The sequence below is a fragment of the Pleurodeles waltl genome, chromosome 8 (assembly GCF_031143425.1).
Source record: "Pleurodeles waltl isolate 20211129_DDA chromosome 8, aPleWal1.hap1.20221129, whole genome shotgun sequence".
Classification (NCBI taxonomy): Eukaryota; Metazoa; Chordata; class Amphibia; order Caudata; family Salamandridae; genus Pleurodeles; species Pleurodeles waltl.
The window spans coordinates 346,670,508-346,683,835 of NC_090447.1; the positions used below are offsets into that span (position 1 = coordinate 346,670,508).

Consider the following 13,328-nt stretch of genomic DNA (forward strand, 5'->3'; position numbering starts at 1 on the left):
GGTCTGTGTGTGGGTATATGGTTTGACACCTAAGGCAAAAACAAAAAGGTGTCCGTTCCATGAGCAGCGCAATTCAGGTAGATACCAAAATGTGGAAAAAAGAGGCCTGATAGGGCAAGGCCATAAGCCCTAGATAGAAAATCCGTTATTTCAAAAGGGGCTCAAAGCGGTCTCGAACACAAGCACGTACCAACCCGATGGCAAAAAGAAAACAATCTAGCAATGGAGCGGATGCTCAAGCACAGTGTAGAAACCTGGCACTTGTTGCAATAACCACCCCAACTTTTTGCCTGATACTGACTTGACAGTGTGCTGGGATCCTGCTAACCAGGCCCCAGTGTTCTTTCCCTAAAAATGTATCATTGTTCCCACAATTGGCACACCTCTGGCACACAGATTAGTCCCTTGTAAAAGGTACCAGTGGCACTGTGACCAGGGAGGGTCCCTAAGGGCTGCCTCGTGTTATGCCACCCTAAGAGACCCCTCACAACATGCACTGCCATTGCAGATTGTATGTGTTGGTGGAGAGAAAATGGAAAAAAGTCGACATTGCATCCCCCTCAGGGTGCCATGCCCACAAAACACTGCCTGTGGCATAGTTAAGTCACCCTTGAGCAGGCCTTACAGCCTTAAGGCAGGCTGCACCATACCACGGTTGAGGGCATAGCTGCATATGCAATATGCCCCTACGGTGTCAAAGTCCATTCTCAGACATTGTAAACGCAGTGTGGCCATATTACGTATATAGTCTGAGTGTTTGTCAAAACGAACTCCACAGTTCCATAATGGCTACACTGAATACTGGGAAGTTTGGTATCAAACTTCTCAGCACAATAAATCCCCACTGATGCCAGTGTGGGATTTATTTAAAAAAAATGCACAGATGACATCTTCGAGATGCCCCCTGTAATTTACCCATTCCTCTGGTGTAGGACTAACTGGTCTGTGCCAGCCTGCCACCAAGACTAGTTGGACCACATGGGGTGAGGGCCTTTGTGCCCTCTGATGCCAGAAACAAAGCCTGCTCTTGGTGGCGGTGCTTCACACCTCCCCCCTGCAGGAGCTGCAACACCTAGCAGTGAGCCTCAAAGGCTCAGGCCTAGTGTTAGAGCCCCAGGGCACTCCAAATAGTGGAGATGCACCTGCCTGTACTTACCTCTAAAACCTTACTTCATTTCTTTCCGCCAGGAACTGTTCAGGAAATGCACCAAGTGCCCACTTTTAAAATAGATTACTTGACTAAAGTGAAACAGTTACATTGATGTCTACATTAAGTACTTACCTGCAATAGTATTTACTTCTGAACTGAATCTTGTGGCTCTAGTAATGAAGTATCAAAAAGATATTTTGATATGTATAATCCTATTGGTCTGGAGTTAAGTCATTGAGTGTGTTTCTTCTACTGCTTGTGTGTGCCCAACAAATGCCTAACACTACCCTCTGATAAGCTTAACTGCTCGACCACACCACCACAAAAGAGAGCATTAGTATTATCTACTTTGCCCTCTGTTAAGTCTGAGGAAACCCATGGACTCTGTGTGTATTATATAAAGGTGAGATATAGTGTGCAGAGCCAGCTTCCTACATACAGTATCTACAAAAGGAGGGTTCACTTTACCTCGTGACACCGACTTTGAAGAAAAACATGTACACATCTGGACCCAACACTAGATGTCAGAAGTATGCAGAGCATGTGTATCTACAGCTAAACATGCAATCAAACATGCTTATCGACAATGCTGTACCAAGAATTCACAGCCCCACAAGGAACATTAAAGGATGCAAATACCCAAAAGTTAATGCTGTGGAAAAATAGCTTTTCCTTAAGTAAAGCAGTGGTTTGACAGTTCCGTTCACTGTCATTCTGAATGAGTTTGTGTCTCATTCAGCAAGCCTGGAACGCACATCCTTGCTACCTTGAGTGAAGCACGTAAATGGATTAAAACAACAGTACAGCATCCTGCACAGGAAACACTGACTGCTGCAGAACCACTGAAACTTTATATACTGGGTAAATTACCATCCTTTCTTAATGCGCAGCCAAAGCAAAATTTCAAGCACCTCACCTCTTTGAACGACCACCACCACGGCTGCTGAACTTGTGTTGCTGTTCATAAGCCATGTTTTCCAACCAGGATGGTACTTCCTGCTTAGCTTCTACAAGCAGATCCAGCAAGTCCTTGGTGATATTGATGTTCTTTTCATGAAAGAAGGATGTAGCAAGACCTAAATTAAATAAAAATGTAACTCATTAATGCACTCAATGAAGCAAAAATTAATAACCCTAGTAAACTGACCAGGCATGTCAATACGAAACGTCAAGAAGGAAGAAAATCTCCATCTGGCATCGTATCAATTTATGTCAATAGCAAAAACTGTGCATGCCTTAACACTACCATATACCACTCAGCTTTTATAAGACACTTAAAATCCATAAAAATAAACGCACCCTAGGCACTGTTTAGTTTCCCTAACGGCTTCCTATCCAATTAAAAAAAAGAATTCCATAGAACACCTTGTAGCATAAATACTAAACTTGGTGGATAGCAAACAATCCTATCCCAGTGCGCTCTATTGTACCCAAAGAGCAAACAGTTGGCAGTCCTCTAGTAGATAGGTGGATGGTACACTTACTCTACACAAGGAAATCAGAAGGAAGTTCCCTTGAAGCATGGGGAGGAATAGGGTTGTAAGTAGTGTATGCTCTACCAGAATGTCATCGTTTTCCAAGGACACATGCATATACACATTTAAAGTGGCTACCTTTTGGAAGGAGTGTGTGTCAGGGAAGAGGTGTGGTTATTACACAGGTGGCTACAGAATAAGGAATAGTTTACCTGTAAATCCAGTTCTCTCCTAGTGTTATTTCCATGATAGTCCTAAACATTGACTAGTTCTGCCTGCGGGGACCCCAGAGCACTTTTTACAATATAACTAAGTGTTCATGTTCGCCTTACAAAGTCACTCAAGAATGTCAATATGCGGCCTAAAGGAAAGGCTGTGTCCAAAATTCTTCATCTGGTTTGCTTTAAAAACGACAAATAGCTAAGGACATTGAAATAGTACATACAGAGCCAACTTCCTACAAAGTAAGAAATAGCATGCAGAGTCCAAGGGTTCCCCTTAGAGGTAAGATAGTAGCAAAAAGAGAATACTAATGCTCTATTTTGTGGTAGTGTGGCCGAGCAGTAGGCTTATCAGAGGGTAGTGTTAAGCATTTGTTGTACACACACAAGCAATAAATGAGGAACACACTCAGACAATTCCAGGCCAATAGGTTTTTGTATAGAAAGATATATTTTCTTAGTTTATTTTAAGAACCACAGGTTCAAGATTTACAAGTAATACTTTAAATGAAAGGTACTTCACTTAGGAACTTTGAATTAGCAAAATAGCATATACAGTTTTCACACAAATGACAGCTATTTTAAAACTAGACAGTGCATTTTTCGACAGTTCCTGGGAGAGGTAAGTGTTTGTTAGTTTTTGCAGATAAGTAAACCACCTACGGGGTTCAAAGTTGGGTCCAAGGTAGCCCACCGTTGGGGGTTCAGGGGAACCCCAAAGTTACCACACCAGCAGCTCAGAGCCGGTCAGGTGCGGAGGTCAAAGTGGTGCCCAAAATGCATAGGCTTCAATGGAGAAAGGGGTGCCCCGGTTCCAGTGTACCAGCAGTTAAGTACCCGCGTCTTCGGAGGGCAGACCAGGGGGGTTTGTAGGGCACCAGGGGGGACACAAGTCAGCACATAAAGTGCACCCTCAGCGGCACGGGGCGGCCAGGTGCAGCGTGCAAACAAGCGTCGGGTTTGCAATAGGTTTCAATGGGAGATGAAGGGGTCTCTTCAGCGATGCAGGCAGGGAAAGGGGGGGGGGGGGGAGGGGGCCTCCTCGGAGAGCATTAGAATTATCTAATTTTGCCACTATCAACCTCTAAGGGGAACCCTTGGACTCTGTGCACACTATCTCTCACTTTGAGATAGTATATACATTTCAAACTTCCTACAGTGAGGGTTTATTGTGAGAAGTTTGATACCAAACTTAGTGCTCAGTGTAGCCAATATGGGACTGTGGAGTTTGTTTTGACAAACTTCCAGACCATATACTTAATATGGCCACTCTGTACTTTCAATGTCGAAGAATAGACTTAGACACTGTAGGGGCATATTGCTCATGCAGCTAAGTATATTCTTAGACATTGTAAGTACTGTGTGGCCATCGAACTCCACAGTCCCATAATGGCTCAACACTGGGAAGTTTGGTATCAAACTTCTCAGAATAATAAACCCACACTGATGCCAGTGAGGGCATAGTTGCATGAGCAATATGCCCCTACAGTGTCTATGCCCTCACCTGTGCCTCAGAGACATCATGCTCTGCGAGCCAAGTCTTTAGTTGGACGAGCTGACCGTCCCCCAGAGGCAGACCTCCTATACACACCGCTTGTGGCAGCTGTCTTTGGGTGTAATGTTGACAAAATTGCTGAGAGGAGGAAGGAAACCACTATATGAATTGCTGGGAGCCTCCCCTATATGAAGGCATTCCACTCCGAGGCGCAAAAGGAAGGCTTCCAAAACTGGAGTGTACCCAAGTATCTGGCCGTGTTTGTCGGATTTAATCGACTGCAATGCCTCGTCAATCTACTTGCCAAAACAGTGCTTGACCATCAAAAGGAACACCTAGTATCTTATTTTGCACTTCCAGAAGGAATGATGTGGCCTTTAGCCAACCTTTTCTTTGCAAGTTAGCCGAAGCTGCAAGCTGACGAAACGCAGTAGTAGCTATGTTCATTGCACAATGTATTATCTCCACTGATGTGCAGTCTCCCTCATGCAATGTCTTTAGCTTCTGATTTAATGTCCTCCAGCAACTGACAAGATATGGGGCGATGTCAGCCCATAATTGTCTATCATACCTGGCTAACACTACCAGGTAGTTTGCCGTTCAGTAAGACTAGACATTGATGAAAATCTCTTACCTATGTTGTCCAATTGTCTGCCCTCTATCAGGAAGTGCGGAAATTAGAACAGAGGTTTTTTGGAACTTGTGTGTAGGAAAGTACCATCTTGCCTGGCATGTTACCCCCATTTTTCACTGTATATATGTTGTTTTAGTTGTATGTGTCACTGGGACCCTGTCACCCAGGGCCCCAGTGCTCATAAGTGTGCCTGAATGTGTTACCTGTGTAGTGACTGTCTCACAGAGGCTCTGCTAATCAGAACCTCAGTGGTTATGCTCTCTCATTTCTTTCAAATTGTCACTAACAGGCTAGTGACCAAGTTTACCAATTTACATTGGCTTACTGGAACACCCTTATATTCCCTAGTATATGGTACCGAGGTACCCAGGGTATTGGGGTTCCAGGAGATCCCTATGGGCTGCAGCATTTCTTTTGCCACCCATAGGGAGCTCTGACAATTCTTACACAGGCCTGCCACTGCAGCCGGAGTGAAATAACGTCCACGTAATTTCACAGCCATTTTACACTGCACTTAAGTAACTTTTAAGTCACCTATATATCTAACCTTTACCTGGTAAAGGTTGGGTGCTAAGTTACTTAGTGTGTGGGCACCCTGGCACTAGCCAAGGTGCCCCCACATTGTTCAGGGCCAATTCCCCGGACTTTGTGAGTGCGGGGACACCATTACACGCGTGCACTACATATAGGTCACTACCTATATGTAGCTTCACAATGGTAACTCCGAATATGGCCATGTAATATGTCTATGATCATGGAATTGCCCCCTCTATACCATCCTGGCATAGTTCGCACAATCTCATTATCCCAGTGGTCTGTAGCACAGACCCTGGTACAGCCAAAATGCCTTTCCCAGGGTTTCACTGCTGCTGCTGCTGCCGCCGCCAACCCCTCAGACAGGCATCTGCCCTCCTGGGGTCCAGCCAGGCCAGGCCCAGGATGGCAGAACAAAGGACTTCCTCTGAGAGAGGGTGTTACACCCTCTCCCTTTGGAAAATGGTGTGAAGGCAGGGGAGGAGTAGCCTCCCCCAGCCTCTGGAAATGCTTTAATGGGCACATTTGGTGCCCATTTCTGCATAAGCCAGTCTACACCAGTTCAGGGACCCCTTAGCCCTGCTCTGGCACAAAACTGGACAAAGGAAAGGGGAGTGACCACTCCCCTGACCTGTACCTCCCCTGGGAGGTGCCCAGAGCTCCTCCAGTGTGCTCCAGACCTCTGCCATCTTGGAAACAGAGGTGCTGCTGGCACACTGGACTGCTCGGAGTGGCCATTGCCAGCAGGTGACGTCAGAGACTCCTTGTGATAGGCTCCTTCAGGTGTTGCTAGCCTATCCTCTCTCCTAGGTAGCCAAACCCTCTTTTCTGGCTATTTAGGGTCTGTCTCTTGGGATTCCTTAGGTAACGAATGCAAGAGCTCATCCGAGTTCCTCTGCATCTCTCTCTTCACCTTCTGCCAAGGAATCGACTGCTGACCGCGCTGGAAGCCTGCAAAACTGCAACATAGTAGCAAAGACGACGACTGCAACTCTGTAACGCTGATCCTGCCGCCTTCGACTGTTTTCCTGGTGGTGCATGGTGTGGGGGTAGTCTGCCTCCTCTCTGCACTAGAAGCTCCGAAGAAATCTCCCGTGGGTCGACGGAATCGTCCCCCTGCAACCGCAGGCACCAAAGAACTGCATCACCGGTACCTTGGGTCTCCTCTCAGCACGACGAGCGAGGTCCCTTGAATCCAGCAACTCTGTCCAAGTGACTCCCACAGTCCAGTGACTCTTCAGTCCAAGTTTGGTGGAGGTAAGTCCTTGCCTCCCCACGCCAGACTGCATTGTTGGAAACCGCGACTTTTGCAGCTACTCCGGCCTCCGTGCACTTCCGGTGGAAATCCTTTGTGCACAGTCCAGCCTGGGTCCACGGCACTCTAACCTGCATTGCACGACCTCCTAAGTTGTTCTCCGGCGACGTGGGACTTCTTTGTGTGACTTCGGGTGAGCACCGCTTCACGCATCCTCGTAGTGCCCGTTTCTGGCACTTCTCCGGGTGCTACCTGCTGCTGAGAGGGCTCCTTGTCTTGCTCGACGTCCCCTCTCTCCTGACGCAATTTGCGACATCCTGGTCCCTCGTGGGCCATAGCAGCATCCAAAAACGCTTACCGCACGATTTGCAGCTAGCAAGGCTTGTTGGCGTTCTTTCGGTGAGAAAACACTTCTGCACGACTCTCCAAGGCGAGAGGGATCCGTCCTCCAAAGGGGAAGTCTCTAGCCCTTCGCGTTCCTGCAGAAACCTCAGCTTCTTCTGTCCAGTAGAAGCTCCTTTGCACCCACAGCTGACATTTCCTGGGCATCTGCCCCTCTCCGACTTGCTTGTGACTTTTGGACTTGGTCCCCTTGTTCCACAGGTACCCTAGATTGGAAATCCATCATTGTTGGTTTGTGTCTTTCCTGCATTATTCCCCTATCACGACTTTTGTCCTCTGGGGAACTTTAGTGCACTTTGCACTCACTTTTCAGAGTCTTGGGGTGGGCTATTTTTCTAACCCTCACTATTTTCTAATAGTCCCAGCGACCCTCTACAAGGTCACATAGGTTTGGGGTCCATTCGTGGTTCGCATTCCACTTGGAGTATATGGTTTGTGTTGCCCCTATCCCTATGTGTCCCCATTGCATCCTATTGTAACTATACATTGTTTGCACTGTTTTCTAAGACTATTACTGCATATTTTGGTATTGTGTATATATATCTTGTGTATATTTCCTATCCTCTCACTGAGGGTACACTGAGATACTTTGGCATATTGTCATAAAAGGAAAATGTCACTTACCCAGTGTACATCTGTTCGTGGCATTAGTCGCTGCAGATTCACATGCTGTGCATAGTCCGCCGTCTGGTGTTGGGCTCGGAGTGTTACAAGTTGTTTTTCTTCGAAGTCTTTTCGAGTCACGAGACCGAGGGACTCCTCCCACCTCGGTTCCATTGCGCATGGGCGTCGACTCCATCTTAGATTGTTTTCCCCGCAGAGGGTGAGGTAGGAGTTGTGAATGCTAGTAATAGTGCCCATGCAATGGAATGAATACGTATGTACCAAATGAAGGTTAAAGTAATATATTTACAAATGTACAAATGTTGAAGATATACTTCCAAACGGCTACAGGCTCCCGGGGAGGCGGGTGGGCGCATGTGAATCTGCAGCGACTAATGCCACGAACAGATGTACACTGGGTAAGTGACATTTTCCGTTCAGTGGCATGAGTAGCTGCAGATACACATGCTGTGCATAGACTAGTAAGCAGTTATCTCCCCAAAAGCGGTGGTTCAGCCTGTAGGAGTGGAAGTAGTTTGAAATAAAGTTCTTAGTACGGTTTGTCCTACTGTGGCTTGTTGTGCAGATAACACATCTACACAGTAGTGTTTAGTAAATGTATGAGGCGTAGACCATGTTGCTGCCTTACATATTTTGTTCATTGGAATATTTCCTAGAAAGGCCATAGTAGCACCTTTTTTTCTGGTGGAGTGTGCCCTTGGTGTAATAGGCAGCTCTCTCTTTGCTTTAAGATAGCAGGTTTGGATGCACCTAACTATCCATCTGGCAATACCTTGTTTTGAAATTGGATTTCCTGTATGAGGTTTTTGAAAGGCAATAAATAGTTGTTTTGTCTTTCTAATTACTTTTGTTCTGTCAATGTAGTACATTAGTGCTCTTTTGATGTCTAATGTATGTAGTGCTCTTTCAGCTATGGAATCTGGCTGTGGGAAGAACACTGGTAATTCTACTGTTTGATTTAAGTGGAATGGTGAGATAACCTTTGGTAAGAATTTTGGATTTGTTCTTAGAACTACTTTATTCTTGTGTATTTGAATAAATGGTTCTTGTATGGTAAACGCCTGTATTTCACTTACTCTTCTTAGAGATGTGATGGCAATGAAAAATGCAACTTTCCACGTTAAGTATTGCATTTCACAAGAATGCATGGGTTCGAAAGGTGGACCCATGAGCCTTGTTAAGACAATGTTGAGGTTCCATGAAGGAACAGGTGGTGTTCTTGGTGGTATAATTCTCTTTAAGCCTTCCATAAACGCTTTAATGACAGGTATTCTAAACAGGGAAGTTGAATGAGTAATCTGCAGGTAAGCAGAAATTGCGGCGAGATGTATCTTTATGGAAGAGAAAGCTAGATTGGATTTTTGCAAATGTAGTAAATATCCTACTACATCTTTTGGAGACGCATGTAACGGATGAATTTGCTCATTATGGCAGTAATAAACAAACCTTTTCCATTTACTTGCATAGCAGTGTGTAGTGGAAGGTTTTCTAGCTTGTTTTATGACCTCCATACATTGTGTGAGGTTGAAGTGTCCAAATTCTAGGATTTCAGGAGCCAAATTGCTAGATTCAGCGATGCTGGGTTTGGATGCCTGATCTGTTTGTGTTGTGTTAACAGATCTGGTCTGTTGGGTAGTTTGACATGAGGTACTACTGACAGGTCTAGTAGTGTTGTATACCAAGGTTGTCTTGCCCATGTTGGTGCTATTAGTAGGAGTTTGAGTTTGTTTTGACTCAATCTGTTTACTAGATATGGAAGAAGAGGGAGAGGGGGAAAAGCGTACGCAAATATCCCTGACCAATTCATCCATAGAGCATTGCCTTGGGAGTACCTGTGTGGGTACCTGGATGCAAAGTTTTGGCATTTTGCGTTTTCTTTTGTTGCAAAGAGATCTATTTGAGGTGTTCCCCAAATTTGAAAGTAAGTGTTCAGTATTTGGGGGTGAATTTCCCATTCGTGGATTTGTTGGTGATCCTGAGAGAGATTGTCTGCTAGTTGGTTCTGGATCCCTGGAATAAATTGTGCTATTAGGCGAATATGGTTGTGAATTGCCCAATGCCATATTTTTTGTGTTAGGAGACACAACTGTGTCGAGTGTCTTCCCCCCGTTTGTTTAAATAATACATTGTCGTTATGTTGTCTGTTTTGACAAGAATGTATTTGCGGGTTATCATGGGTTGGAATGCTTTCAACGCTAGAAATACTGCTAACAGTTCTAAGTGATTAATGCCCATTGTCCTTGGATGCTGTGTTGATTGAGGTGTGCTCCCCACCCTGTCATGGAAGCATCCGTTGTTATAACGTATGTTGGCACTGGGTCTTGGAAAGGCCGCCCTTTGTTTAAATTTGTACTGTTCCACCATTGAAGCGAGATGTATGTTTGGCGGTCTACCAACACCAGATCTAGAAGTTGACCCTGTGCCTGTGACCACTGTGATGCTAGGCACTGTTGTAAGGGCCGCATGTGCAATCTTGCGTTTGGGACAATGGCTATGCATGAAGACATCATGCCTAGTAGTTTCAGTATTATTTTGACTTCTACTCTTTGTTTTGGATACAAGGTTTGTATTACATTGTGAAATGTTTGTACTCTTTGTGGACTCGGAGTAGCAATCCCTTTTGCTGTGTTGATTGTTGCTCCTAAGTATTGCTGTGTTTGACACGGCTGCAGGTGTGACTTTGCGTAGTTGATTGAGAAACCTAGGTTGTGTAGGGTTTCTATGACAGTGTGTTGTGAACACTGTTTTAGCGTATTGGTTTTGATTAACCAATCGTCTAGGTATGGGAACACATGTATTTGCTGCCTTCTGATATGTGCAGCCACTACTGCCAGGCATTTTGTAAAGACTCTTGGCACAGTTGTTATTCCGAATGGCAACACTTTGAACTGGTAATGTATTCCTTTGAATACGAACCTTAGGTATTTCCTGTGCGAAGGATGTATCGGTATATGGAAATACGCATCTTTTAGATCTAATGTTGTCATGTAGTCTTGCTGTTTGAGCAGTGGGATTACGTCTTGTAATGTGACCATGTGAAAGTGGTCTGATTTGATGTAGGTGTTTAGTGTTCTGAGATCTAGTATTGGTCTTAGAGTTTTGTCTTTTTTTGGTATTAGAAAGTACAGTGAGTAAACTCCTGTGTTCTTTTGATGACGTGGTACCAGTTCTATTGCGTCCTTTTGCAGCAATGCCTGAACTTCTAGTCCTAGAAGGTCTATATGCTGTTTTGACATATTGTGTGTTTTCGGTGGGACGTTTGGAGGGAGTTGGAGAAATTCTATGCAATAACCATGTTGGATAATTGCTAAGACCCAAGTGTCTGTTATTTCCTCCCAAGATTTGTAGAACTGGCTTAGTCTTCCCCCCACTGGTGTTGTGTGAAGGGGTTGAGTGACCTGTGAGTCACTGTTTATTTTGAGGGGTTTTGGGACCTTGAAATTTTCCCTGGTTTCTTGGGAATTGGCCCCCTCTGTATTGTCCCCGAAAACCTCCCCTTTGATATTGTCCCTGGTAGGTTGGTGGTCTTGTTTGTGAGGTGCTGGTTTCTGTGGGTTGCCCTCAAAACCCTCCCCGAAAGGTTGTTTTACGAAATGTGCCAAATGTGCCTCTGCCCTGCGGGGAGTAGTGCGCCCATGGCTTTGGCTGTATCGGTGTCCTTTTTTAATTTTTCAATTGCAGTGTCGACCTCCGGCCCAAACAATTGCTGTTCATTAAACGGCATATTGAGCACAGCCTGTTGTATTTCGGGTTTAAACCCGAATGTGCGCAGCCATGCGTGCCTCCTTATGGTGACTGAAGTATTTATTGTTCTTGCAGCTGTATCCGCTGCATCCATGGAAGACCGTATCTGGTTGTTCGAGATACTTTGTCCCTCTTCCACCACCTGTTGCGCTCGTTTCTGGAACTCTTTGGGGAGGTGTTCGATGAGATGTTGCATCTCATCCCAATGAGCCCTGTCGTATCTCGCCAGGAGTGCTTGCGAGTTGGCGATGCGCCACTGATTTGCCGCTTGTGCTGCAACCCTTTTCCCCGCTGCATCAAATTTGCGGCTCTCCTTGTCCGGAGGTGGTGCGTCGCCTGATGTATGCGAGTTGGCTCTTTTACGAGCTGCCCCCACAACTACTGAGTCTGGTGTCTGTTGTGATGTAAGAAAGACAGTGTCTGTGGGCAGAGCCTTGTATTTTTTCTCCACCCTTGGAGTTATGGCTCTGCTTTTAACTGGCTCTTGAAATATTTGTTTCGAGTGCCTTAGCATTCCTGGAAGCATGGGAAGGCTTTGATAATGGCTATGGGTGGAGGACAGGGTGTTAAAGAGGAAGTCATCCTCAATAGGCTCCGAATGTAGCGAGACATTATGGAATTCGGCTGCCCTAGCTACCACCTGTGCATATGATGTACTGTCCTCAGGTGGTGACGGTTTAGTTGGGTACGACTCTGGGCTATTGTCCGATACTGGAGCGTCGTAGCGGTCCCATGCATCCTGATCATCCTGCCACATTGTGGTATGAGCTGGTGAGTGTGTTAATGGTGGAGTTTGTGCCGGTGATGCATGAGTTGATGGTGGTGGAGTTACCTTTTTTACCACCTTCGCTTGTGGTTGCTTATCTCCCTGCTGGAAGTCAAGTTTCCTTTTCCTTTTGATTGGGGGGGGGGGGGAGGAGGGGGGGGGGGAGAGTGCCAATCTTCCCTGTATTTTTTTGAATAAAGATCCGCTTTTGCATGTGATCTGGCTGAGTTGGTTGTAATTCCTCCTCAAATCTGTGTTTTTTTTTTAGTTGAGAGGACAGTCCCTGTTCCTCTGAGTAGGAACCAGTTTTCGGTTCGGTTGCCGGGCGTTTCGGCACCGAAACCGTGTCCCTTGATTTTTTCTGCTCCGACAAGATCTTTTGTCTTTTCGGCGTCGTGCCCTCTCGGTGCCGACCAACTTCGGAGCCGCTGTGTCTGTGCCGAATTTTGTCTGCATCACTCTCTCGGTCCCGAGAGTGCTGCGTGCCTGTATCTCGACCGGAGTCGGATGACTGACAGCAGCTCGCCCTTTTTCGGTGCCGTTGGACGGTCACCTACTTTCCGGGTTAAGCCATGGCCTGTTGGCGGTGGCGTCCCCTGGGCTTTGTCAGTCTCTTTGTGTGATGTGTGTTTCGACGTCTTACTCACGGTTGTTCTTCGACGAATTCTTCGGAATCTGACTCGTGGATGGAGAAAGATTCTTCTTCCTCCTCCTCCTCCTCCTCGAACCGTTGTTGTCCTGTCAGCGTGGACGCCATCTGCAACCTCCAGGCTCTTCGGTCTCCGAGCGTTTTCCTCGACCGAAACGCGCGACAGACTTCGCACGTATCCTCCTTGTGCTCGGGGGACAGGCACAAGTTACAGACCAAATGTTGATCCGTATAAGGATACTTATTATGGCATTTAGGACCGAATCGGAACGGGGTCCGTTCCATCAGTCTCGATGTTGCACGCGGTCGGGCCGACCAGGCCCCGACGGATGCTCGAAATTACCCCGAAGCTCTTCAAGATTCGGTGTCGATTGATTCT

At 46.1% G+C, this 13,328-nt stretch overlaps 1 protein-coding gene across 3 annotated transcripts in view; it reads right to left on the reverse strand.

The window, feature by feature from the left end:
* DDX3X (DEAD-box helicase 3 X-linked) overlaps nucleotides 1-13,328 on the reverse strand; it is a 346,585-nt gene that overhangs the window by 59,782 nt on the left and 273,475 nt on the right. For all 3 annotated transcript variants that reach the window (XM_069204208.1, XM_069204209.1, XM_069204207.1), the window contains one exon: nucleotides 2,067-2,226. In XM_069204208.1, coding sequence (XP_069060309.1) covers nucleotides 2,067-2,226 — 160 coding nt within the window. The remainder of the gene's footprint in view (nucleotides 1-2,066; nucleotides 2,227-13,328) is intronic.